This window comes from Cornus florida, unplaced genomic scaffold (genome assembly GCF_030987335.1).
Source record: "Cornus florida cultivar Cherokee Brave unplaced genomic scaffold, ASM3098733v1 CherokeeBrave_3.0.0_Hap2_Chr05, whole genome shotgun sequence".
Lineage (NCBI taxonomy): Eukaryota > Viridiplantae > Streptophyta > Magnoliopsida > Cornales > Cornaceae > Cornus > Cornus florida.
In genome coordinates this window covers 104,224,230-104,247,882 of record NW_026775575.1, presented here as the reverse complement: position 1 = coordinate 104,247,882, position 23,653 = coordinate 104,224,230, and the positions used below count along the sequence as shown (strand labels likewise).

At 32.2% G+C, this 23,653-nt stretch overlaps 2 protein-coding genes and 1 non-coding gene across 3 annotated transcripts in view; 2 read left to right on the top strand and 1 right to left on the bottom strand.

The window, feature by feature from the left end:
- The window catches only part of LOC132309891 (ABC transporter F family member 3), a 14,447-nt gene extending 11,351 nt beyond the window's left edge, over nt 1–3,096 (top strand). The window contains exons 14-17 of the mRNA XM_059808152.1: nt 1,357–1,465; nt 1,782–1,867; nt 2,534–2,596; nt 2,704–3,096. Coding sequence (XP_059664135.1) covers nt 1,357–1,465; nt 1,782–1,867; nt 2,534–2,596; nt 2,704–2,826 — 381 coding nt within the window. The 3' untranslated portion in view covers nt 2,827–3,096. The remainder of the gene's footprint in view (nt 1–1,356; nt 1,466–1,781; nt 1,868–2,533; nt 2,597–2,703) is intronic.
- A 491-nt stretch (nt 3,097–3,587) lies between these two features.
- On the bottom strand, nt 3,588–3,658 carry TRNAG-CCC (transfer RNA glycine (anticodon CCC)). The gene has a single exon. It is a non-coding gene; the product is annotated as a tRNA-Gly (tRNA).
- A 4,503-nt stretch (nt 3,659–8,161) lies between these two features.
- On the top strand, nt 8,162–14,287 carry LOC132308179 (probable trehalase). The gene is made up of 11 exons (XM_059806199.1): nt 8,162–8,945; nt 9,792–9,911; nt 10,533–10,648; nt 10,847–10,947; nt 11,107–11,216; nt 11,602–11,674; nt 11,765–11,932; nt 12,024–12,111; nt 13,065–13,164; nt 13,293–13,506; nt 13,861–14,287. Exons 1-11 carry the CDS (start codon nt 8,317–8,319, stop codon nt 13,942–13,944), a joined length of 1,803 nt encoding a protein of 600 aa, XP_059662182.1. The 5' UTR covers nt 8,162–8,316; the 3' UTR covers nt 13,945–14,287.
- The last annotated feature ends 9,366 nt before the right edge of the window (nt 14,288–23,653 follow it).

The following is a 23,653-nucleotide window of genomic DNA, read 5'->3' as shown; positions in this document are numbered from 1 at the left end:
AATAACTGTGGAATCCCTCTGACTATGTTTGGAGGAAGGAGGGGGATGGAAGGAAGGAAGGATGGATGTGGAGAGAAAGAATGAAAATTTGTTGGATAAAATAAAAAAGAGTTTATCACCCTTATTTAAATGTATTAGTTTAATACTTAAGGGTATAATAGTAAAAAAACAATACAACCTCTTTCCTTCCCTTCCGCTCAACCAAACAAAGGAGGGATGGACGCCTTCCCTTCCCTAGGGGTGTCTCTTTTTCCTTCCTCCTATGGTCCTGCCCCCTTCAATTATTCATTTCCTTATGCCAAACGAAGTATGAATATTCTTCCCATACTTGTCATGTCTTGTTAATATCAAGTTAATTGCCGATCAAGAAATATACTATCCAATTCACACTAACTAGACTCTTATTTTAATTTTTCATAAATAGGGACTCAGATAATGACTCAAATAGCTACCCATTGATTGGCCGACCCCACTCATATGGAATTAAGACAATGGTTATGATGATCAATCAACTTAATATTTGGCCTGCATGACAGTCATGATATGGGTATCTAATTTAATGACGGGTCTCACAAAAAAGTTAATTCCCACAATTTGTTGTGGAGTGTATGAATAATGGGTCTCAGAACATTGATGGCCTAATCACAGTTCGGCTGGTTCAACCTCACGTTTACTCACTGGTTCATTCCTTTTCAAAGGGGGGTGTTACATTTTAATTGTGCTAACTAATAAGCAACAGTATAACAGACATGGTGGTTTTGGTTTATGAATGGATCAATGGCAGAGCTGTGTTCAAATCTCATTCACAAAAAGCTATGACGGGCCTCACAAAAAGTTAATTCCCACAATTAGTTGTGGAGTGTATGAATAATGGGTCTCAGAACATTGATGGCCTAATCACAGTTCAGCTGGTTCAACCTCACGTTTACTCACTGGTTCATTCCTTTTCAAAGGGGGACGTTACATATTTATTGTGCTAACTAAAAAGCAACGACATAACAGACATGGTGGTTTTGGTTTATGAGTGGATCAATGGTGGAGCTATGTTCAAATCTCATTCACATCGAGCTTCTATTTAATAGTTAAAATTATTTCAATATTTTAACTTATAATGTGAACTGGGGTCCAACCAAGGGTCTAGTTTTTCTGTTCACCAATTCAACTGCCGGGGTCCAGTTTTTTTTTTCCTCCTTGGTGGGGACCAGTTTCGGTAACAAGTTATGATACATTTCTTACTGCTGGCGTTGTGTGGATGAGTCATATGACCATGTGGCTTATATATATGTTTGTGTGTAAATTTCTATATATGCATATATGCAGGAGATACTTTTTTAATGGTCGTCTTTCATTATATGATTGCCTTTTGGCTTTCTGCAGGGAGTACCCGAACAGAAGCTTCGAGCTCATTTAGGTTCCTTTGGTGTAACTGGAAATCTTGCTCTTCAGCCAATGTACACCTTGTCTGGTAATTTTCTTTTCTAATTTTCTTGCAGTTTTCAGTTACTGTAAGGAATTTCATTTCATATGCTTAAACTTTAGTTAACTTGGATCTCGAGGAGACTAGTGCACGTGGTTAATTTAGTTGGTCCATTGGAAAACCATATCCTATTATTGAGTTGAAATTAATGGGTTGCCTAATGAGTACACGGACAAACTATTTTGTCTGACAGTGTATTAGATCTCAATAATGACAACAGCCTTTAGCAGCATTATTAGCAGCATTATTTTTTTTCTAAAGGTTTCCCCACATTTGTTGTAAAATGCTATGGATGATATGACAGGTGGTCAGAAAAGCAGAGTTGCATTCGCAAAGATAACTTTCAAAAAGCCTCACATTATACTGCTTGACGAGCCATCAAATCATCTTGTAAGTTTCTATCATTGTTTTCTTGGCTTCATATGTTTCTTCAAAATATATGTACATATCGGAGGAAGTGAAATGATGCTTTACCATCATGTGATATTAGTCGATAGCGGATAGCATGATCCATCACAATCTTAATCCAAACGTTTTAGGGTAATTGCAGTTGGGTTTTTGGATATGGTGTCTTTATTTTTCTTAAAAAAGTATGGTGTCTTTACTTATTCTTCAGGAGTGATGCTTGCAAGGGAAGTTCACTGGCTAGCATCCTCCCATATTTATCGTGTTACTGGATTCGCTATAATAATTTGGCATTCCCAAAATTTTGGATATGGTGTCTTTATTTTTCTTAAAAAAGTATGGTGTCTTTACTTATTCTTCAGGAGTGCTGCTTGCAAGGGAAGTTCACTGGCTAGCATCCTCCCATATTTATCGTGTTATTGGATTCGCTATAATAATTTGGCATTCCCAAAATTACGTTTTATCATATTATACCTCATTCAACTTCTTCTTCTTTTTTATTTTTTTTTCCATAATTCCTCATTGAACATCATTATATCCTTTCTAAGAAAGCTGCCTTTCAGATTTTGGAAGTATCCATTACAAAAACAAAATGAAAAAATTATGACCTTGACTGCAATTTTATGACGTTGCATTATTTTTGTAATGTAGGATTTGGATGCTGTGGAGGCATTAATTCAGGGTCTTGTTCTTTTCCAAGGAGGCGTGCTGATGGTATTTTGCCACTTCCTGTCAATTTTCATTTGCAACAACAGCAATAATACAATCATGTTCAGGAATTTGTTTGAGTTAACCGCACCTTCTCGATTTTGCACTTGCAGGTAAGTCACGATGAGCATTTGATATCTGGAAGTGTAGAGCAGCTGTGGGTGGTTTCTGAAGGCAGGGTAACACCTTTCAATGGGACATTCCACGATTACAAGAAGATCCTTCAATCTTCCTAAGAACCTTGTGTTAACTATACCAGCTGAGTAGGGGTAATGATAGAAAGTTCTGCAACAAGCATCATGCTATGTGCCCTTACAGAATATGCGGCTGTTTTAGAGCATCTTCCTGTCACGATGTTCTTACAGAATACATGTTTTTTTTTTTTTTTTTTTTTTTTTTTTTTTTTTTTTTCCCCCCGGTGGTGGGCATTCTTGAGTGAAAACAGTTGTTACAGGATGAATGTTTTTCATGAAGAGTTACTTATCAAAAAAATATAAGGTTTAACATTTTCTTTTTGCACGAGGGGTAGAATATATTTCTTTAACATTTAGTGTCAGGCTATGAAAAATGGAAACACATTTATGGTGCTGGGGTTATTTGCCTAGAGCACCCGAAGTGCAAGAAAACGCTGAAATGATGGGCATGCCATCTGCAGGATTTGTAGGAGGATAGCTTGGAAATATTATGGAAATTAGGGCTATAAATGAGGCAAACCAAGTCAAAGCTTGTGTCGAGCTCCACAATATTTAGCTTGGGTTTAGCTCATATAAGAGTTTTTGAGCGAGCTCAGATTGTTTGGCTCGTTTAGCTTAGTCTGAGACAAAGTTCGGCGAGGAGAGTAAATAAATCAGACAATTCTTGTTCAAGAGTCAGGTCTGAACTGATTAAAACTCGTTTCTTAGACTTCGTATGACTTGATTATTGTATAAAGCCATCTGGTGGAAAATGAGGAAACATACGTATCAAAGTTTTAAAAAAAGACACATAGCACACAAAATGCGCATCCAGGGAATCGAACCCTGGTCAGTACCGTGGGAGGGTACTATGATACCACTACACTAGATGCGCTTCTTGGTGCTTAAAAGAAGAAAAAATATAAATCAAAGAGTTGATTCCACATAGTATACCATGTGTTTTGACTTCACCAAGGCCTTGTTATTTTCTAATCAATCATCTACCATCCATTAGACGTATAAATGGCAATTAAGGCGATTCTTTATTTATATGGAAGGGAGACAATCTCATTGACGTGGCTCCAAAATGGTTTGGTTTCGGAGTTCCAGAAATGGTCAAGTGGGGTTTTGTTTCTTGGTAGATGGTGGAATGCTAGAGACAGGAGAGGGTGGTTTCTTTTTGGGTTCACTCTTTTGGATTTAAACAAGGAATTTGAGCCTTTTGACTTACAAATAAGAAACGATCCACAGATTTATCTAAAAAACATGGATTCCTTTGGCGAGCCAACCATCATACATAATTTTCACATCTAAATTTCATGATCCTATTGAATGTTTTTGTCAGTTCCAAATGGGTAAACAATAGGACTTTACACAAGACATGCACATTCCAATTAATTACTCTCACATGATTTGTTTGCCAAAAGCCAACAAGGAGAAGGAAAGGGTCTTTTTGATCCTTGGAAATCTGAAAATCGGAGATAATTTTGTTTTCTAAAATTAGGTTTATTTTAACTCTATTTTTATATAATCTTCACAAATCGTCAATCTAACCAAATTTTGAACTGTTTTATTTATATTTTTTGTGATAGCATAATATTATTTTGAAAAAACTGATTATAACAGGTACAAAATGAACACAGAAATCGGGTTGGGTCATGGACCAACCATTATAACAAATGGTAAATATGGTAAGATCAAAAAGAGATTTTAACTGTTGGAAGGACGAAAATGGTAATTTACATTAGCTAGCTTTAGGACACGTTGCTTCCTTAATCCTTATCCTTGCGTTTTTTGCATTCTTGGTCAGTTTGCCTCCCAAGGTATATAGTATTTGTAGCTTCTAAGTTTTGACCACCTATTACTTCAAACTGTAAATGATAAACACTATCAAGGGATTGAAAATATTTGTAGCTTGTAAAATATTTTTTAATTAAGTTTTTGTTTTAGTGTTTGATTGTGATAAAATATTTATTAAGAAAAAAAAAAGATAAAATTTAATAAAAATATTTTATTCATTAATTTTTGATAAATTATTTTACGTCAAAACAAAACAAAAGAATTAGTTTCTGATCTCTCTTTTTAATGTGTATTTACTTAATATATAATTTTTTTTTTTAAATAAAAATTATGGTGAATCTTTAACAATATGTATAATATGTTTTATTTTTATTTTTTCTCCTGAAATTGAATTTCATCAAAGATGTGTTCCATTTCAATATTTGTCACATGACATATCGCATATGTCCTGACCTAAATTGGATGATGACGGCTTGCACTTTGCCTTGTCACTCATATTATCCTTTTGCCCACTTGGATTAAGAAGCAAAGTCCAATACTTCATCAAACTTCTTACAACCAAAGTTGATTAATTAATCAACAATTAAATACGATGTGAATATTTTATGCATACGTGTCATATACATAGGATAAAAATTAGAACTGCATCAAACAAGCACATTTTCTCATATAGATATAGACTAATTAATATATATTTTGAATAGTTCTTACTGACAGAAAAAGTCCTAAATAAACATATCCCCACACAAATTGAACTGAAAACTTATGTCGAGTAATTTTTTTGTAACAGATTAATTTTGAGCACATGTCGTGAAGTCCCTTGACACAAATAAAACTTGATGAATCCAAAACCACGAGTTGTTCTTTGTAGGTAAAAAATTTAAGGGTGACAAAATGAGTTAGGAATCATCAACCCGTTTATATATGCTCGTCTTTTAATGGTTATGGGTGAATCATATTTAATTTGAGGTGAACCATATTTCACCCATCACATAATAAATACACAACACACGTGTATTATACATTACACTCAACTCATTTATCTCTCTAAAATTATCTCTCTAAATTTGTCTCTTATCAATCCGCTCTTTCTAAGTTTCTCTCTCTATAAACTTCTTCTAAAAAAATAAATAATTAAAAAAAAATTTAAAAAATAATTAAAAAATAAAAAAATAATTTCTTAAAAATAAATAAAAAATAATTAATTTTTTTAAAAATAAATAAAAAAATAAATACTTTATTTTATAAAATCAATAAAATTTTACCTTTTATTATTATTATTATTTTTATCAATATCTATATATATATAATCGGAAAATCTGAATTTAAGAATAAATCAACAAATGAAAAGGGAATCAAAAAGAAGGAAATGGATTACCTTTTTATCCAGCAGACATGAAGGGCCACCAATTAATGAGAAAGCTGAAAAAAGAAAAAGAAAAAGAAAAAGAAAAAGAAAATCTGGTGAGGGAGGTCCTATAGAGACACCAATGATAATATATATATTTTATTATTTAATTTCGGGTGAAATTTGAAAAGAAAATAGAAAATGCTAGAATATAATAGGTTGCGAAATGAAATTTTTTGGGGAATTGATGTTGTTACCAGATGTGACAGAGATGGTGACCATAAGAAAGTCCACTCTCTTCCTCTTTCTCTTTCTCGCCAGATCGATCTCTCCCTTCTCTTTGTTTCTCTCTCTTTTTTTTATTTTTTATTTTATTTTAAAAAAATAAATAAAATTTTAATCACCTAGTTGCGTTTTCTTAAGACACACGTGATAAATAATCAAACATATAATATATGTTAAATCATGTTAACATTTAATAAAAAAAATTAAAAATAATAATTAATAAGTTTACGGATTATAACGGATTGACCTTGTCCATTTTTAACTCGTTCTAAACGGAGTTAAATATGAATCTTGACCCATATTGACCCGCTCATTTTTGAACAGGTTAAATATGAATCTTGACCCATATTGACCCGCTCATTTTTAACCTAACCCAAACCTAACCCAATCACCCATTTGCCACCCATGCTAAAAACACACAAAAAAAAAAAAAAAAAAAAAAAAAAAAATAATAATAATAATAAATAAAAATTGATTCCGTGGAATCTCAAATAAATATTGAGGTGTAATTGATAGCAAAGTGTTTGAATGACTTGAATCAAGTTCAAAAAGAAAAGAGCGATCACACCCCAAGACAAAATTGGAAAGCTTTTACAAAAATATGACTTGACACTTCACTCATTGACAGCCAACCGTCCAACATACTCCTCTTGAGAACCATCCAACAAGATAAATTTGAAGACATGGCCATTAATTAATTAATTTTTATTTATTATTTTTATTACTCTATTCCTCTCAAAAAAAAAAAAAAAATTCACCTTTTTATTTTTATAAGTTAAAAAATAAATAATTTATTTGAAAAGTCAATATATTATTTTTATAATATTATTAATTTAACTTTCTTATATTGAAGTCATTAATTATAAAATTAATAATTCATTCACTACTAATATAATAAAAAAATAATAATTTTATTAACTTAAAAAGTTAGATTCTAAAGAAAAGGATGTATTATTTTTTTCATACTGATCATACTCAGGGAGGTAACCGATTGGAGTCTTAACTGAGAAGCCTGAGATAATATGGGGAGGTGAACGGTTAGAGTCTCACATGAAATAATATCACAGTGTATGATATGCGTAATTGTAACTTTCAGATATCTTTTAAGTTAAACGAATTATATCAAAGGCTTCAAAACACACAAGACAAAGTTGGATTAATTCCTATCAAGTAGGGTTGTAAATGAACTAAGCCAAGCTTGAGTCTTTTGTTTGTGGGCTCAATTCGGGATCGTAACGAGTTCAAAAAGCTAAATGGGCTCGACTTGTCATTCTTTTGAATACTTAAGATTGAGACTCGTTTAACAACAAAATCGTTCGAATTCGATTTTAGCTGACGTTCAAGAGTTTTTGATTTGTTCATAAATCTAACCGAGCTTACACAAGTTTACGTTTGTGAACATACTTTCATGAACGTATACAAATTTATGTTTATGAGCCTATGTTTACAAGCCCTATACAAATATATTCACGAGCCTACACGAACGGAATCTACTATTGTTTAAAATCGACTCGTTTACTAAACGAATCTATGAATTGAACTAAACTCAACTAACTCAACTCATTTATTTAATGAAGTCTCGTGTAAACTTTGAGCCAAACCTAAACTATCTATAAACAACTCAGTTGAATTACTCATAACTTTGTTATATGAAATTTGATTCCAAGTCAAATTCTAATATCTCAAATACCTTGTAAAACATGCCAAATTTTTGGATCGACCTCACTTAATCCAATTCAGAGTGAAATTATTCTATCGTTTCACCCCCAAATTAATCCAAGCCAGAGTGAAATCATTTATTTCCTCTCACTCACATGGCATCAACACTGTTCCCGGCATGATTTACTCATAAACCCAACAAAAAAACGTATGAATATGTGACTAGACACGCGTGTGTGTGTATATATATGAAACAAATCAAGAATTGCTATATATATATGTAAACAAACATATAATTTGCATGCATTAACCTAACATTGTACACATCCAAACAGAGTTACAGAAAGATACCAATCATGCATATATTCCTAGTGCCGGCCTTTTCCTGCCATTCACATTCAAAGTAACACACACAAATATATATATATATACACACGCACATCCCATTCATACGGTTCAACATGTCCTTTCCAATCTCCATCAAAACCACTTTCTTTCAATTCAAAAAGCCCAACTTTTTTTCTTTGTTCTTCCTATTCACGTTCTTACTATTATCATTCACAACCATGACCGTAACGTCCCAAACTTCACCACCGGACTCGGGCCCTGTGGTCCCCACAATCCCGCTAGTCAACTTCCTCGAACTCGTCCAAGAGACCGCACTCACCGCCTTCGGCCACAAAAACTTCGACCCGAAACTCTACGTCGACGTGTCCTTGAAATTCAATCTCTCGGCCACTAAAGATGCGTTTCACAAGTTGCCGAAGACCGACAACGGTTCGGTTTCGGCCGGTGATTTGAAGGGGTTTATTGCGGAGTACTTGAATGGAGCGGAGGAGGACTTGGTTTATGCTGAACCGGTGGACTTTGTGGCCGAGCCGGAAGGGTTTTTGGCCAAAGTGGAGAACCGGGTAGTGAGGGATTGGGCATTAGAGGTTCATTCGCTTTGGAAGAGTTTGAGCCGGAAAGTTTCGGACCGGGTTTTGGAGAAGCCGGAATTACATACTCTGCTTCCTCTGCCTAAGCCGGTTATGATACCAGGATCGAGGTTCCGGGAGGTTTATTATTGGGATTCGTACTGGGTAATAAGGTTAGATTGATTTGGGTTTTTGTTCTGTTATTTTTCTGCTTCTAATTTAATGTTTAGTTCTGTTTGGTTACTGAGAAAATTGGCGAGAAAAAGAATTACGTTTTAAGTTGACTAGAGATTGACTCAGAAGGAAGGATTGATTAGATTACACAAATTATGATTGTTGAATAGTATTATATATCATAAATTTGGTAACTTTTAATACTCGTAAGATAATTTTTTGAAGTATGCACAAATGACAAAACCTATTCTTATTTAATCTTAATTACTTGAGGATGTGATACATTGTATCAAATTTACATCACATTGTAATGCATCACTAACAATACAACATAATATAAATAGTCTCACTTCTGTAGGCTTGCTCAGTTTCAGTTTTCTGTTTTTGTAAAACTGAAAAGTAGAAACAATTAGAAAATTCGTTTCTTAACTAAACCAAACAAGCCTAACTCTATTTCTTTTCTTTCTTATCCAACTTTTTTTTTTTTTTTTTTTCTTTCGTTGTGGTTCATAACCAAACATGGTACACTCATGGGCCTTAATTTTACTTACATATGGTGCTCTCATTTCACCATAATTGCAAAAGTTGTGATGTTTGATTTAAATTTGTGTCTTAAGTTGTTTGAAAAGGCAATGCTGGTTCAGTTACGAGTCCAGTGGTTGGTTAGACAGAGGCACTCATGGACTTGTATATCAAGGATCATTTAAGAAATTAATGGTTCTCTCTATTGAAATTGAAATTCATTCTTCTGCTATATGTTTTACTTCTTATATTTGCAATTGTTTCACATAGTTCCCTTCTCAACCGTCTTTCTTATCGGGTCAATTATATAATTTGTGGTGCAGGGGCTTGTTAGCAAGTAAAATGTATGAGAGTGCAAAAGGAATCGTGATTAATCTCATTTCCCTTATAAACGAATTTGGACACGTTCTTAATGGTGCAAGGGCATATTACACTAATAGGAGGTAAGTACATTTCAAAAGTTGTACACCTCGAATTTTGCTGATTTCTTAGAAGCTTAGAATGAGAGGTTAAATGTTTGTCAAATATACATAAACATCCTTTATTCTCTTATTGGAATTTAAATATTCTTTTTCTTTTACCTGAGACAAATTATAGATTGATATTCTATACATAAACACCCTTTATTCTCTTATTGGAATTTAAATATTCCTTCTCTTTAACCCCAGACAAATTATAGATTGATATTACTTGTTTTTCTGAATATAGCCTCAGTTTCTGCATATTGCACAGTTCTGTCCCTTGGTCAATATATATTTCTTCATGAAGGTAAATTTATGCATTACACATTTCATATATTTGCTTAGGCATGCTGGGCTCCTTAAACCTAGTCTTTTCAGCGTAATGAACAACATATCTGATATGGTAATTACACAGGTTACATCATCAATAGTCCACTATAGCTTATTTGCATCGCAGTAAAAATGGTTTTGGATTTGAAAGTTTCCACAGTGAATTGCTGAGTGTTTATCTTTAGGTGTTTTGAGGGGTCTTTTCGTCCATGTTTGCTTTCAATTGTCTATATTCTTGAAGTTAAACTATCCGTTTGGTGGGATTTTTTGCAGCCAGCCACCCCTCCTAAGTTCTATGGTTTATGACATCTACGATAGGACCGGTGATATGGACTTTGTTAGGAAATCTCTCCCTGCCTTGGTCAAAGAACACAGATTTTGGAATACAGGTATCAACTATGAAGAGATTTTTCTCTCTGGTTCCTCGGAATGTTTTTTTTTTCTCTTGATTATCACTTTATTTTTTAGTTTAGTATTGACTACTGCAACTTATATAACTTGTGCTTGCCTATATAGTTATTTGGTTCATTTTCTGTCCACATAAAGTATTAGTATTTACTTGCTGTCTTCTGTAAATATTATTTTAGGAATACATAAGGTGACCATTCAGGATGCTCAAGGATGCAATCATACTTTAAATCGGTACTATGCAATGTGGAACGAACCCAGACCAGAATCTTCAACTATTGTACGTCCTTCACTGTGCTTGCCTGCCTAAGGAACAAATCATAGGATAATATTGGTGTTATATTGTGGAGAGTATGAGATATGGTTATTTGATAAATTTGGGGCTTATTGAGGAAAATGTTGGCATTTGTCATTTGATAACTTATATTTCTTCTCACAGGACAGGGAAACTGCTAGCAAGCTCTCAAGCGTTTCTCAGAAGCAGCATCTTTATCGAGAACTGGCTTCAGCAGCTGAATCTGGATGGGATTTCAGTACAAGATGGATGAGGTAAGATATTTTACTTTGGGATTTTCTTTTTTACTTGGGAGTTGTCTGTCTTACATAATACTCCTATACTACTCATCATTACTATATCTTTTTTCTTTTTCTTTTTCATATTATGTCAATAACATATATTAAAATTTCATCTTAATTACCAGACAATGAGACATTATGTATTTTCACATAGGTCCTCAGCTCAAATTACATGCTTCCCGAGCATGAACCATATTACATGCTTCCCGAGCATGGACCATATTTAAGTGACACTCGTAGAAGCTCAATTAAAAATCAAGGCCAAATCTCAGGGGCTCTGGGCGAAGTCAAGTTTGGGATTTAGGACTACTTGCATATTGAAAAGTTAAGGTATGATTGATTAGGTGTCTTGTTGCAGGAATGCATCCGATCTCACGACATTGGCTACAACATCAATTTTACCTGTGGATTTGAACGCAATCATACTCAAGGTACAATTTTAAAAAATTCAATAATATTGTGGTTGCATTCTGTGATTTGTGCTCTTTGTTTGACAATTGTTTCTGCATCTTTTTGTCTAGATGGAACTTGACATAGCCTTCTTGGCAAACTGTATTGGAGAGAGTAGCATTGCTCAACGTTTTAGCGAAGCTTCTCAAGCAAGACAAAAGGCAATGCACTCTGTTTTCTGGAATGCAGAGATGGGACAGTGGCTTGATTATTGGCTTAGCAGTAGCACTTCATGCAAGGTATCATCTATACCTTCAGTCAAAGACAACATGTCTCGTAAATATGGAAAATTTGTATGATTTTAACGAATTCTCAATTTTGATTTTTCAGGATTCTTACACATGGGAAGCTTCAAATCAGAATAAGAATGTATTTGCTTCAAACTTTGTTCCCTTGTGGATTGGGTTGTTTAATTCAGGTTTGTGATATTCAATTCCCAACTTGTGATTTTGTATGTAGTATATACCAACGCTTGGTGTGCTAATAAGCTAAAATTGGACTCGCATTGAGTTCTTGGTTGAATTTGTTTCATATTCATGATTGAGCTCCATCTAAGTTCAGATATATTCTCTCAATCTTAATTATGATAAAATGTGTTTGTTGATTGGTTTAATTGTGACTGATGAGTTCGTTCACAAGTGTTGAAGAACCTAGGAAACTGAAGTAACAGGAATAGCCTTGGACAGCCTCAACAAACTACCCCCACCCAAAAAAAAAAAAATAAATAAAAACTTGATTTTCATCTAATTTCTAACCCCTTCTCCATTTCGGTGGTAAGAGAGTGATAATTGATTGATAGAGACCCTCAACAATTGTGATGTATGGCAAAAACTTGTCAAGTCCTCATTACATTACTCTGTCTATATACTTAAATCTTATATTTCTTAATGTGTTCTGTTATTTTGTTCGACGAATTGTTACTTTATTGGATATTTACAAACTGAGTACAAGCTCGGGGGTGCTTGAGTCTGGTTTGTAACAATTTTTAACATTGATCTAAAGCACCACTGAGCCTCTCTGGACTGGTGAAGAAGTCAAGCTTATACTACTCACGAGTCCGTTCTTTTCTGTGAAGCAATACAATATGGTGACACTAAATACTAGGTAGGGAATTTTGTTCTCTTACAGAAACTATGATTTAGCCTTTCCTGGTACCTTGCTCTTGCTGGTTTTAACTGTCCTTAGAAATTATAGAATACCCCCAGAAAGTATTGAATAGGTAGCATCAAATGATATTTCAACCTTCCAATGATTAATAGAAATTCAGTTGGGGCTTTTATAGAAATTACTTTAGCTACCTAAGCGCATAATGAATATTGCTCTTATATTGATGAGTTATAATGAGATGCTTCCCCTTGTATTTATTTGAAGATGTTTCGCTGGTGGAGAAAGTTACTCAAAGTCTCAAATATTCGGGCCTGGTCCATGCTGCTGGGATTGCAACTTCTTTGACAAATTCAGGACAACAATGGTAAGTGAGCTGTGTGTTGAGGTCTACTTGGGAGGGAGAAGAAATATTCTCGAATTTTTTTTTTTTTTTTTTTTTGCTTTTTCATTTTTCTCTTTGGTCTATGATCTAATAAAACGTGCTTTGAACAGGGACTTTCCCAATGGTTGGGCGCCGCTTCAGCACATGATAGTTGAAGGTTTGGTAAGATCTGGATCCAAAGAAGCAAGATCATTCGGAGAAGACATTGCTATTAGGTGGACCAGAACCAATTATGTTGCTTACAAGAAAACGGGTACAATGCATGAGAAATACGACGTCAAAAAATGTGGAGAATTTGGAGGTGGAGGTGAATACGTACCTCAAGTAAGTTTTCATCACCATCAGCTTTTGGTAATCCACCATTTATACATACAAGCCTAACATTAACAAAGAAATTCATGGATGAGTAGTCCCAAACTCGATTTGCAAGAACGACTTTTTTTGGTTTATAAGATATCCATTAACCAAGTTCAGATGCATTGACATGTTAAACACAAGTTTTGACCATATGTATTCTTTCTTTTTCTCTGTACATATCCTTTTAATAGGATTATAGGAACAAGTTCCTTGTCATGTTTACTTGGTAGATCTTTTGTTATGAATTTACTGCTAAAAGGGAAATGCCCTATCAATTTGCTTGGACTGAATTAAATCTGTTTCTTGTATGTTACAACACAGACGGGCTTTGGGTGGTCGAATGGAGTTGTATTGGCATTCTTGGAGGAGTTTGGATGGCCTAAGGACCTGAAGATCGATTGCTAGCGAGCTAGGGAATTGAAGACATGCCTTCAGACATATTTGAATTATATAACAGATTTCAGTTTCACGCAGAAGATTAAAAAAAAATAATAATTAAAAAAAAAAAAAATTATTTATAGAGCAGGGTTTCCAATTGCAACCCAAAAACAAGTGGGGAATTTCTGCATCATATAGATAGATATAGGATCTATGGGGCAATTATTTAGAAATACATTTTCTGCAACAGCCCTTGATTGAAAAGGATCCCATGATCCTGAACTGATCTTACCTAGGATCGCAAATCCCAAGTTTGTCTATGAAGAATGGATCTTGTGTTTGTGTCTATAATTGATTTATTGATTTCTTCCCTCTAATATTAATAGATAGAGTCTCATTGGTAGGTGCTACAAGATCTAGTGCGTGATTTTTTGGATAGCTATTTGTTCAGCTTCCCTTAATTGATTAAAATAAAATTTTAATTTATTTTTTAATACATTTTACTGTCAGCCAATGAGCAATTATAATGTTTTGGGTAATACCAATTTTTAGTATATTAATTAATTAAACAGCTTGAATTGGATTTATGCTTGATTTTATTTCAGGTAAAATATATGACGGTGATGTTATAACTTGCACTGAACAAAGGTTAACCCGACTAAATTTTAATCTGTGTAGGGGTTACATGCCATAAGTGACCAATTTTAATATCTAATTGTGTAGACAAAATAGGATGAGAATTGTAATTATGTGTAAATATATATCATTTTTATGAGCCATAATTAATTGCTCAATATTCTCTTATTAGAACTAAAAACAAAGCAGAGGTTGGTTAGCTTTTGGAGCTTATGACCACTAGATCGCGTTGATAAGAAACATTTATCATATTTATTGTCATCCTCCACTTAATGGACAACTTGAATGCATTTATAATTAATGGTTAATCTACATAATTCTATACTTCTCTACTACGTTCTCTATTTATACACCATCACAACTCTCTGATCCTCCAATACTCTCTCTGGAAGATTGTAGAATGTATAATTCTACACTTGTCTTGCCAATCAGATGTTATGTAGAGCGTTTCTCGGTTCCTCTAACAACCAAAGTCGAATATCTACACAAAGCACAAATTAAAATTGCTTCTATACTTGTCTTGCCAAATAGAAGTTATGTAGAGTGTTTCTCGATTCCTCTAACAACCAAAGTCGAATATCTACACGAAGTACAAATCACAATTGCTATTGAAAAAAAAAAAAATCGCAATAAACAAAGTAAATCAATCTTAAACATGCACTTGGTTGATAATGATTCAAAAAAATTAATTTTATACCACTTTTAAGTTTTACTTTTGAAAATATTACCTCAACCGAATCTAATAAATATGTTAATAGTATTAACATCGTCGACATCGAATCTAATAAATGTGTTAAAAGTATTAACATCGTCGACATCAAATAAGTCTCACTTTAATATAAGTTGTAAGATTCTATATTCTTGTTAGACTCTCAATTAAGAGTGATGTAAGATCGAATTAAAAATAGAGAAATACTAAGGACAATAGCTAAGGTGAAGGCTAATTATTATTATTGGTAAATAAAATTGTAATTAATGAAGATATTAATTACAAATTTTTTACTTTTTATGGAATGTTAAAACTATATTTTTGGACAAAACAGCCCTTTTAAGCCTTTCATCAGTCTCCTCAGTTATCTTTTATCACTTCGTGAAGTTTACATATATAGTGTATATATGTATATATATATAAAGCTTTACTTTTCTTTTCAACCATGAATTCATATATATATATAAATAGCTAACAATATGGGAGTATATGAATTCATGGTTAAGAGGATTGCATATATATATATATATATATATAAATTGGCATACGGACCTAACAAAGAAAAAAGAAAAGAAAAGTAACCCATACAGATCTAATAAGGAAAAAAAAAAAGAAAAAAAGAAAAGAAAAGTAATGCTTTATATCCGTAGTGTTCAATTGTTTCCTGGGAGCAAGAAATTATATACTCACTTTTAATTGTAGCCTTATGATCTAATCCTACAACAATTAGTTAATTGACTTTTATTTTCTTTATTTTAAGAAACTTACATTTTCTTTCCATACCATTAAATATTTTTAAAGAAAAATGATAGAATTGGACAATTTATTAAAGGAAACAAAAAATAAAATAAATTGGCTACTTTTTGCCAAATTCGCAAGCAGCCACTGAGACGAAGTAAAATTTTCATTTTTAGTTTTTTTTTTTTTTTTTGTCCACATTTTATCAATTCTATTGATAAATTATGAAAAAACTTAGGATTTGCAATGATATTATACATATTTTGGCATGTTTTTACCGATCAACACTTTGAACATTTAATTTAGCAAAAAAAAAAAAAAATTAAAAAACATTGAAAACATTTAAATGGATATATAATAATATATTAAGAGTTGTTTTGCAGGATCTTTCTAAAAAATTTATGAAGCCACTAGTCTCCTAATTCTAAATTAGTTGCTTAACAAATTCAAAATATTTTATTAAGCTGAGTATAAAACATGAATCAATCTTGAAATTTGAGTTGTAATTATAATCAATACTTCTCAAACAATCTTTATTTAATGTCCATTTTATTTATCTCTTTTGATTAATTTTATTTGGTTTCTATTGCTGCTTGCAAATTTGTTGAATTTAATAAACAATCGGTAGTGATGGGAAAGTATTTTTTTACTGGAAAGAGAAACCCAGGCAAAAAAGTAGCCAAATTATTTTATTTTTGTTTCCTTTAATAAATTGTCTAATTCTGTCATTTTTCTTTAACGATATTTAATGGTATGGAAAAAAAATATAAGTTTCTTAAAATGAAGAAAATAAAAGTCAATTAATTAATTATAAGTTTCCTAAGGATACAATTAAAAGTGAGCATATAAGTTCTTGCTCCAGTGAGCAATTGAATACTATTGTGCTTTATATATATATATGTATATATGCATATATCTATATATACATATATTGGTATATGGATCGAACATTTATACAGTTTATATGTAAACCTCATCAAGTGAGGTTCAATTCAACTGCGTAAGTTTGAAGTTTCAAAAGTGAAAACTGAGGAGATGGATAAAAGGCTTAAAAGGGCTGTTTTGTCCCAAAAAAAAATAGTTTTAACATTCCATAAAAGCTAAAAATTTGTAATTGATGTCTTCATTAATTATAATTTTACTGACCAATAAAAATAGCGACGAGTGTGAATGCGCAGTCGCTAAAGCGACTGTCCTTAGCCTTCTTCCTCTTAAAAGTAAGTATTTATTAAATGAATAGTTTATAACTTTTCATTTTTTTCGAAAATAATGATGGTTGGGGGATTGAATTTGACAGAATTTAATTCATGTAAAAAAGGTGGTGGGTTTATTACATTACCTTAAGGTGACATCATATGATAGATTCACCACACTTTGCTTAAATCAAATTCAACTATTGAATTCAATCCTTAAATTATTATTTTTCTTTCAAACTCTTTTTATTTCTTTTAAACTCTTCCACGTTGCTAGTTCGGAAACATTTTCTTGGTACCCAACAATGCAAGCCGCTCTTAGAAAAATGACAAAAAAAAGTTTAATTTGATAGATGACCATTGGTGCACTTTGATGATGCTTTATATTGTGGCTGGCCAACTGCTGGAATTTTTGAATTTGTGTAATTTTCTAGCATGTATTGTTGTTGATAATTAGAGATATCAATTTAAGCAGTCGATTGGCGCCTCATCTTGTCCCGCTTTTATTGGAAGAGATTTGGGATGATTCTAAACCTCAAAATCCAAAACCCTGGTTTAGTAATTAATATATAAATAAATATTCTTTTATTAACTAATTTTTTTTTTTTTTTCTTTATTTCTTATGGTAGTTTTATATTTATATTGATAGGATGGGTTTCAAAAAAGAGTCCGGCCCAAGCCCATTCTGTTGACATCCTAATTGCAATTTGCATCCAAATTTGTCCAAAAAAGAACTTTCAAATTTTCTCCTTCAAAATTCATCCCAATGGATATAATAATTGATGTTATTACCAACTAGAGTTATTGCCTTTTCTTCTGTTGCTTCTCCTCCTCCTCCTCCTCCTTACTGTCTGGTATATGTCAAATTGCTTTGATCTGATAAGAAGTTGATTCCATGAAAATATGGATATAAACTGAAATAACCAACACCCATAACACTCCTCTCCTTGGTCTAAATCACCTATTTTCCTGGATTGGCAAAACATAGAAGTAGATATCTTAGATATTCATCCATATCTCTACTTTGCAGTCATTAATATTTTGGTTCTAGTATATTTATCATAGTTAGTAAATTACGGTACGAAAAAAATACGGGTACGAAAACATACGAGTATAATTTAATATTTTTTTAAAATATATTTAAAAATTGGGCAAAAAAATACGAAAACGTAAAAATATGAATACGAATATGTACGTATATAATACGTTATATACTCTAAAAATTTGAAATAAAAAATTCGGCTATACACATCGTATTATTTTTATATATATATATTTTTAAGGACAATAAAGAATATGTAACAAATAATAAAATAAATATATTACAATTGACACTATCACAATAATCATAAAAAAAAAAAATTCTTAAGTATATAATGTAATATTCTACTAAAACATCTAAGGAGTGTGGTGATCTACAAACTTCTAGAATAATAATAATAATAAATATATTAACAAAATTTAATAGATCTCACAACAAAACAAAAAATTTATAAATATCTACAAACATTAATAAAAACTTATGATTCTTCAAGTGTTCCACAAATATATATATATATATCTTTCATTGCTAGAGATTGCACAATAAATAATATTATTTTGATGGCTTGAAAGATAATGGCTATACGAAGCAAAAAAGGGTAGAAAAGACAATAGTTTGCACAACAAATAATATTATTTTAATGGTTTAAAAAATAATGGTTATATCAAGCAAAAGAGGGTAGAAAAGAGAATAGTTTGTGTTTCAGAAAAATACGTTATTAAAAACGTGAAGTTCGTAAATGAAAAAAAATAATAATTAAGTTACGAATTAAACGGAGTAACTAAAACGAATAAACGAATAAACGCGTTAAATACGGAGAAATGAAAAAAAAAATCGTATTTTACCGTATCTTTCAATTCTAATTGACAAACGAAAGTATTTTTTTAAAATTTATATGTACACGTTTAATTCGCGTATCATACGCGAATTAACTAATTAGGATATTTATAACTTGATTGATCCACAACTTTGAATCCTGCAAACTTCAAATAATAAAGGTTTATCTAAAAGAAATACATGTCATTCAGAGGTTTTAGCACCATTATTGAGCAACAATATTGATAACAATATAATTAATTGATGCAAACGATTAATTGATGCAAACGATCTCTCAATTAGGTGATTGGTATATGATTATATGATACCCATAAAATCACAAAGCTTTCATGTACAGATTAGGTCCTAGATAGTGATAGTGATTAGTTCTTGATTTGCGGTAGAGTGAGCATTGATTAGAGACATTTATCACACAATAATGTTGTGTAGCAAGTGGAGTTGGTTGACTAGTACTATATACTCTTTTTTTCTGTCAACATCAAAACTAATGAACTGACAATAATAAACTAATAATAATAATAATATACAAGAGATTGCACATAAGCTTATATGCTCTTTGTGGATGCATGACACCACATTAGATCCATCACCATAATTTGGGGATTACTTGGTGCTTGTTTGTGGTGGGGTCACTGATAGATCCTTTAATAGTGATAGAGAAACTAAAGTTTAACCATAAAGCCTAATCTGTAGGAGAGTTAGCAAGGAAAATTATTTGTTTAGTGACTTGGTATACAAATGATATGAAAACACCAAAACTCACCATTTTGGACTTGATATACATATACGTATACGGAGGGATATATTTAAATAGAGGAGGTGGAGAGATGATTAGTCTCATCAAAGCAAAGAATAGTTTAGATTAAGAGATTGGAAGGCTTGAACCCTAATTTTAAGGATGAGGGACCCTAAGAGATTCGGGGCTCCCACAGAAAAGAGTGGCAATCATTGAAGAATGGTAGTATTCAATATGACACAATTGAATTATGCTTTTTGATATTAAAATGGGTGGTTTTTTTTTTTTTTTTTAGATTGGGAAATGAGTGAGTGGGAAGACATGACAATATGCACAATTACATAATATTATAATTTAGCATTGTGGGATTCGCTCAGCTCTCAATGTATTGTATTAGTCAAATAGAGTTGGCTAACAAATATCAAATAAGAGAAAGAGAGAGTGTTGGGAATAATATAACAGATATTGAACATACAAAATCTAAGGGTTTGATTAAGTGGTTTGCATCCTAATATGCGACAAATCAGTATGAAAATGACTTTTTGCAAGGTGCATCTGAGGTAGTCTTAATCCCTTCATAATTCATTATTAGGAAACATAATGGAGCTGCCATCCAATTTTTACTTGACTCTCAACTGCTCCACTGGTGTACCAAATAAGAAAATTCTAAACATGTGGAGGAACAATTTCGGATTTGTTGGAGCAACATCGTTCTTTGATTTGATGACAACTACAAACCTAAAGAATCAGGTCATAAGGTGTCCAGGCTCGAATCTTTTATTAAATGTTAACTTAAGAAATAAGCTCAAACTTAACTCATTTAATTCGTATGTAAAAGAAGAAAAAAAGTTCAAACCAAGCTCGAATTGTCCATAAACGTGATTAATTTATATTTCCATTAAAAATAGGACTAACTTATCCTACAAGAGCAAGCTCAAATGCATTTTCGTAGAAGATTTAAAAGGCTATATAGAAGAATAAAAATGAGATTCAATATTTTCCTAGCTTTCCCACTTAAATTCAAATAAGTAATATATATATATATAGAGAGAGAGAGAGAGAGAGGAGTGACAGATTATTTATTTATTTATTATTTATTTTTTTGATATTATGAAGATCAATCACAATTGTTGTGATTCATTTTTATTCAATCTGTGATCGCTAAAATAACCGTTTCTGACTAAATAAAAAAAAAAGGGGGGAGTATTTTCAACCATCAAATTCATAGAATTTCATGACACCTTTTACCATTTTAATTTGCATTGTTTTTAAATCACTTTTTTAAAGTGTCCTTTGTTTTCTCCATTAGGAGAGAAGGTCCTTGTGTACCTATTTTCTACCAATCAAAGTGCGCGTGAACAAAAAGTTCCCTCCCTAATTTTCCACGAGGAAGTTTGATTATTTTTTACACAATCCATTGAATCACCGACCCTCTTTCTTTCCCAATCATGTACACATTGCATGACTTCCAATGCAAGTCAAGGCAATGGTTCAAATGATTTAATCAATAATTGTGGGGTTTGCATATCTTTGATGTCTTATTAATCCGTCAAATTAACCCATTAAATTCAATGATATAAACAATGGAACCGAGACATCACATATTCACAGTCAACAATACATATGAATATATGATGCATGTGCATGCGCGCGCGCGCACACACACACACATATATGTATATATAAATAGAGAGACCAAAAGATCGAAAGCTTGAAAAGTTTGAGCATGAATGATGAGGATAAGATCGCAGAAACATTTTCCTACCAACATATTCCTCCTTCCTGCCTTAGTGGAAGGCTAGAAAAACAATATATGACTGGAAAAAACATATTTTGAAATCATAGACCTATCTTTTGGGTATTTAGAAAATCACAGCTAATTCACAAGGAGATTATGAAAATATTTCTTTTCACTCCAAAAGAAATAAAAAAAATTAAAAAATAATGTTTTTCAAAAAGATTTGGCGGGCCAAGTGTCATATTTCAACCAGCTAATGTACACGACTAGAAAGAAAGGGTCAGGCTCTCACGCATCGGCATCGAGCATTTCGCTGGTTGGAATCTAAGTTTAGGTCAAAATCTTACCCATGTGCGCCTATTAGAAAATTCATAACATTGAATTTTACTTATGTGCTCGTTACAATAAATTAAATTATCAAGCAACAAGTTCGCAAGAAGACTTGATAAATGTGAGAGAAAACTCCCAATTGGTTGGTGTAATAGCCTAATAAGAATAGATATTGGGTGAGTCAGATTAGACCATGTCGTATTATAATTATTATTGACATATTCATATATTCAATTATAATATACCATTCAATTAAAAAGGTTTCACTTAAATAAATAAAAAAAATTCCCTCAGCTAATTTAAATAGTGTATTTTTATTGAGTGGACATATCAATGATGTTTTATGTCCGACTTATCCAATATCTTTTTGTGTAATAGGCAAGACTAGTACATCTTACGATACTGAACATATCAATGACGTGGTATGCCTAGTTCACTCAATAATAAGATTAGTACATGTTATAATTAACATTATGAACCAACAAAACACAATGAAGACAAACAATACTCCGTATAGAGTAAGCAAACACTACATAAGACACAAAGATTTATATGGCTAGCTTAAAGTCCACGTCCACGATGCACCACACAAAATACAAATATTTAGGTGGTTGAACGTAAAGAAATTACAAGTTTCAACTTCCAACCTCCTCTTTAGCTCTCTTTCTTTAAATTGTGGCTTCAAGTGTCCTATTTTACGCACTACAAATCTTAAATGCCATTCTATATTAAGTTATAAGAGACGGTACAACTTGAATCCATGATCCAAGAAAGAAAAAAAAACGGGTCACAACGTCACACTCCTGAAAACAAATTTAGTGGAACAACTGATGCTCAGTCAACTCATGCAATAAAACTTGCATTATGCTAAAATTACAAGGATTTTTTTAGAATCTACCACATGAAAATCTTTGCTTATTAGACAATTAGCTATAATCATCCACCTAATAGATTTGATTCATTATATCATTAACTATATAATACACAATAAAAAGTGGGTACATGTGGCAGGGATGGAGTGTGGAATGGGCCGGAGTCATGGAATACCCAGTTGGATGATGAAATCAAACACTCCCATCCATAAAAAAAATATATATATATATATATAAATTGAAAAATATGCAGAAATTAACAAATAATAATCAAAATTTATTCGGTGAAGGAATATGATGTGAAACGGTCCCCGCAAGGAGGCACGGGACTGAAGGAAGTGCTCCCAAAAGCTGAAATTTCGTGACTTCTTTTATCTTCACAACCCTTCCCTTTGGCCCTACCTACCTTTTCTCCATAGCTAAGTTACCGACAACTTTATCAATCAAAAACCTTGAATAATCATATATATAACTATACGAACTCAACAACGTGTTTTTAGTTAACCAGTGAAGATTTCATTAGAACGAGTGTTCACCAGACATATATTTGATATTTGGATTATACCAAGGTGATTATATTAGATATCACAACTCTCCTTTATGTATGAAATAAAGATTGTTAGATTCAGATTGGAAAGTAATATCTACTTGATTATAGCAACTCTATTGTTGTTTTGCAAAGGTGCTGGAATCTTTGAACTGTTTGTTTAATGACCTGTGACAATTAAGATCACCCTTTTCTACAAGGGTAGTTGTTAAACTATGATTTAATGCAAAGATATCAGGACATTAAAGTAAATTAAGTACTAAAATAATATTATACACTCTCTCTTTGTCCCAGATAAGTGTCTATTTTTAAAAATTTAACTTTTTAAAATGATGAGTTTTATCTTCCGTTCGGTAAG

Bases quoted from the DNA above. Each gene is read 5' to 3' on its own strand.
- LOC132308179 (XM_059806199.1), top strand. From the start codon at position 8,317: ATGTCCTTTCCAATCTCCATCAAAACCACTTTCTTTCAATTCAAAAAG. The intron at 11,217-11,601 runs GTAAGATATTTT...GTCTTGTTGCAG, and splicing joins TTCAGTACAAGATGGATGAG to GAATGCATCCGATCTCACGA. The intron at 11,933-12,023 runs GTATCATCTATA...TTGATTTTTCAG, and splicing joins GCAGTAGCACTTCATGCAAG to GATTCTTACACATGGGAAGC.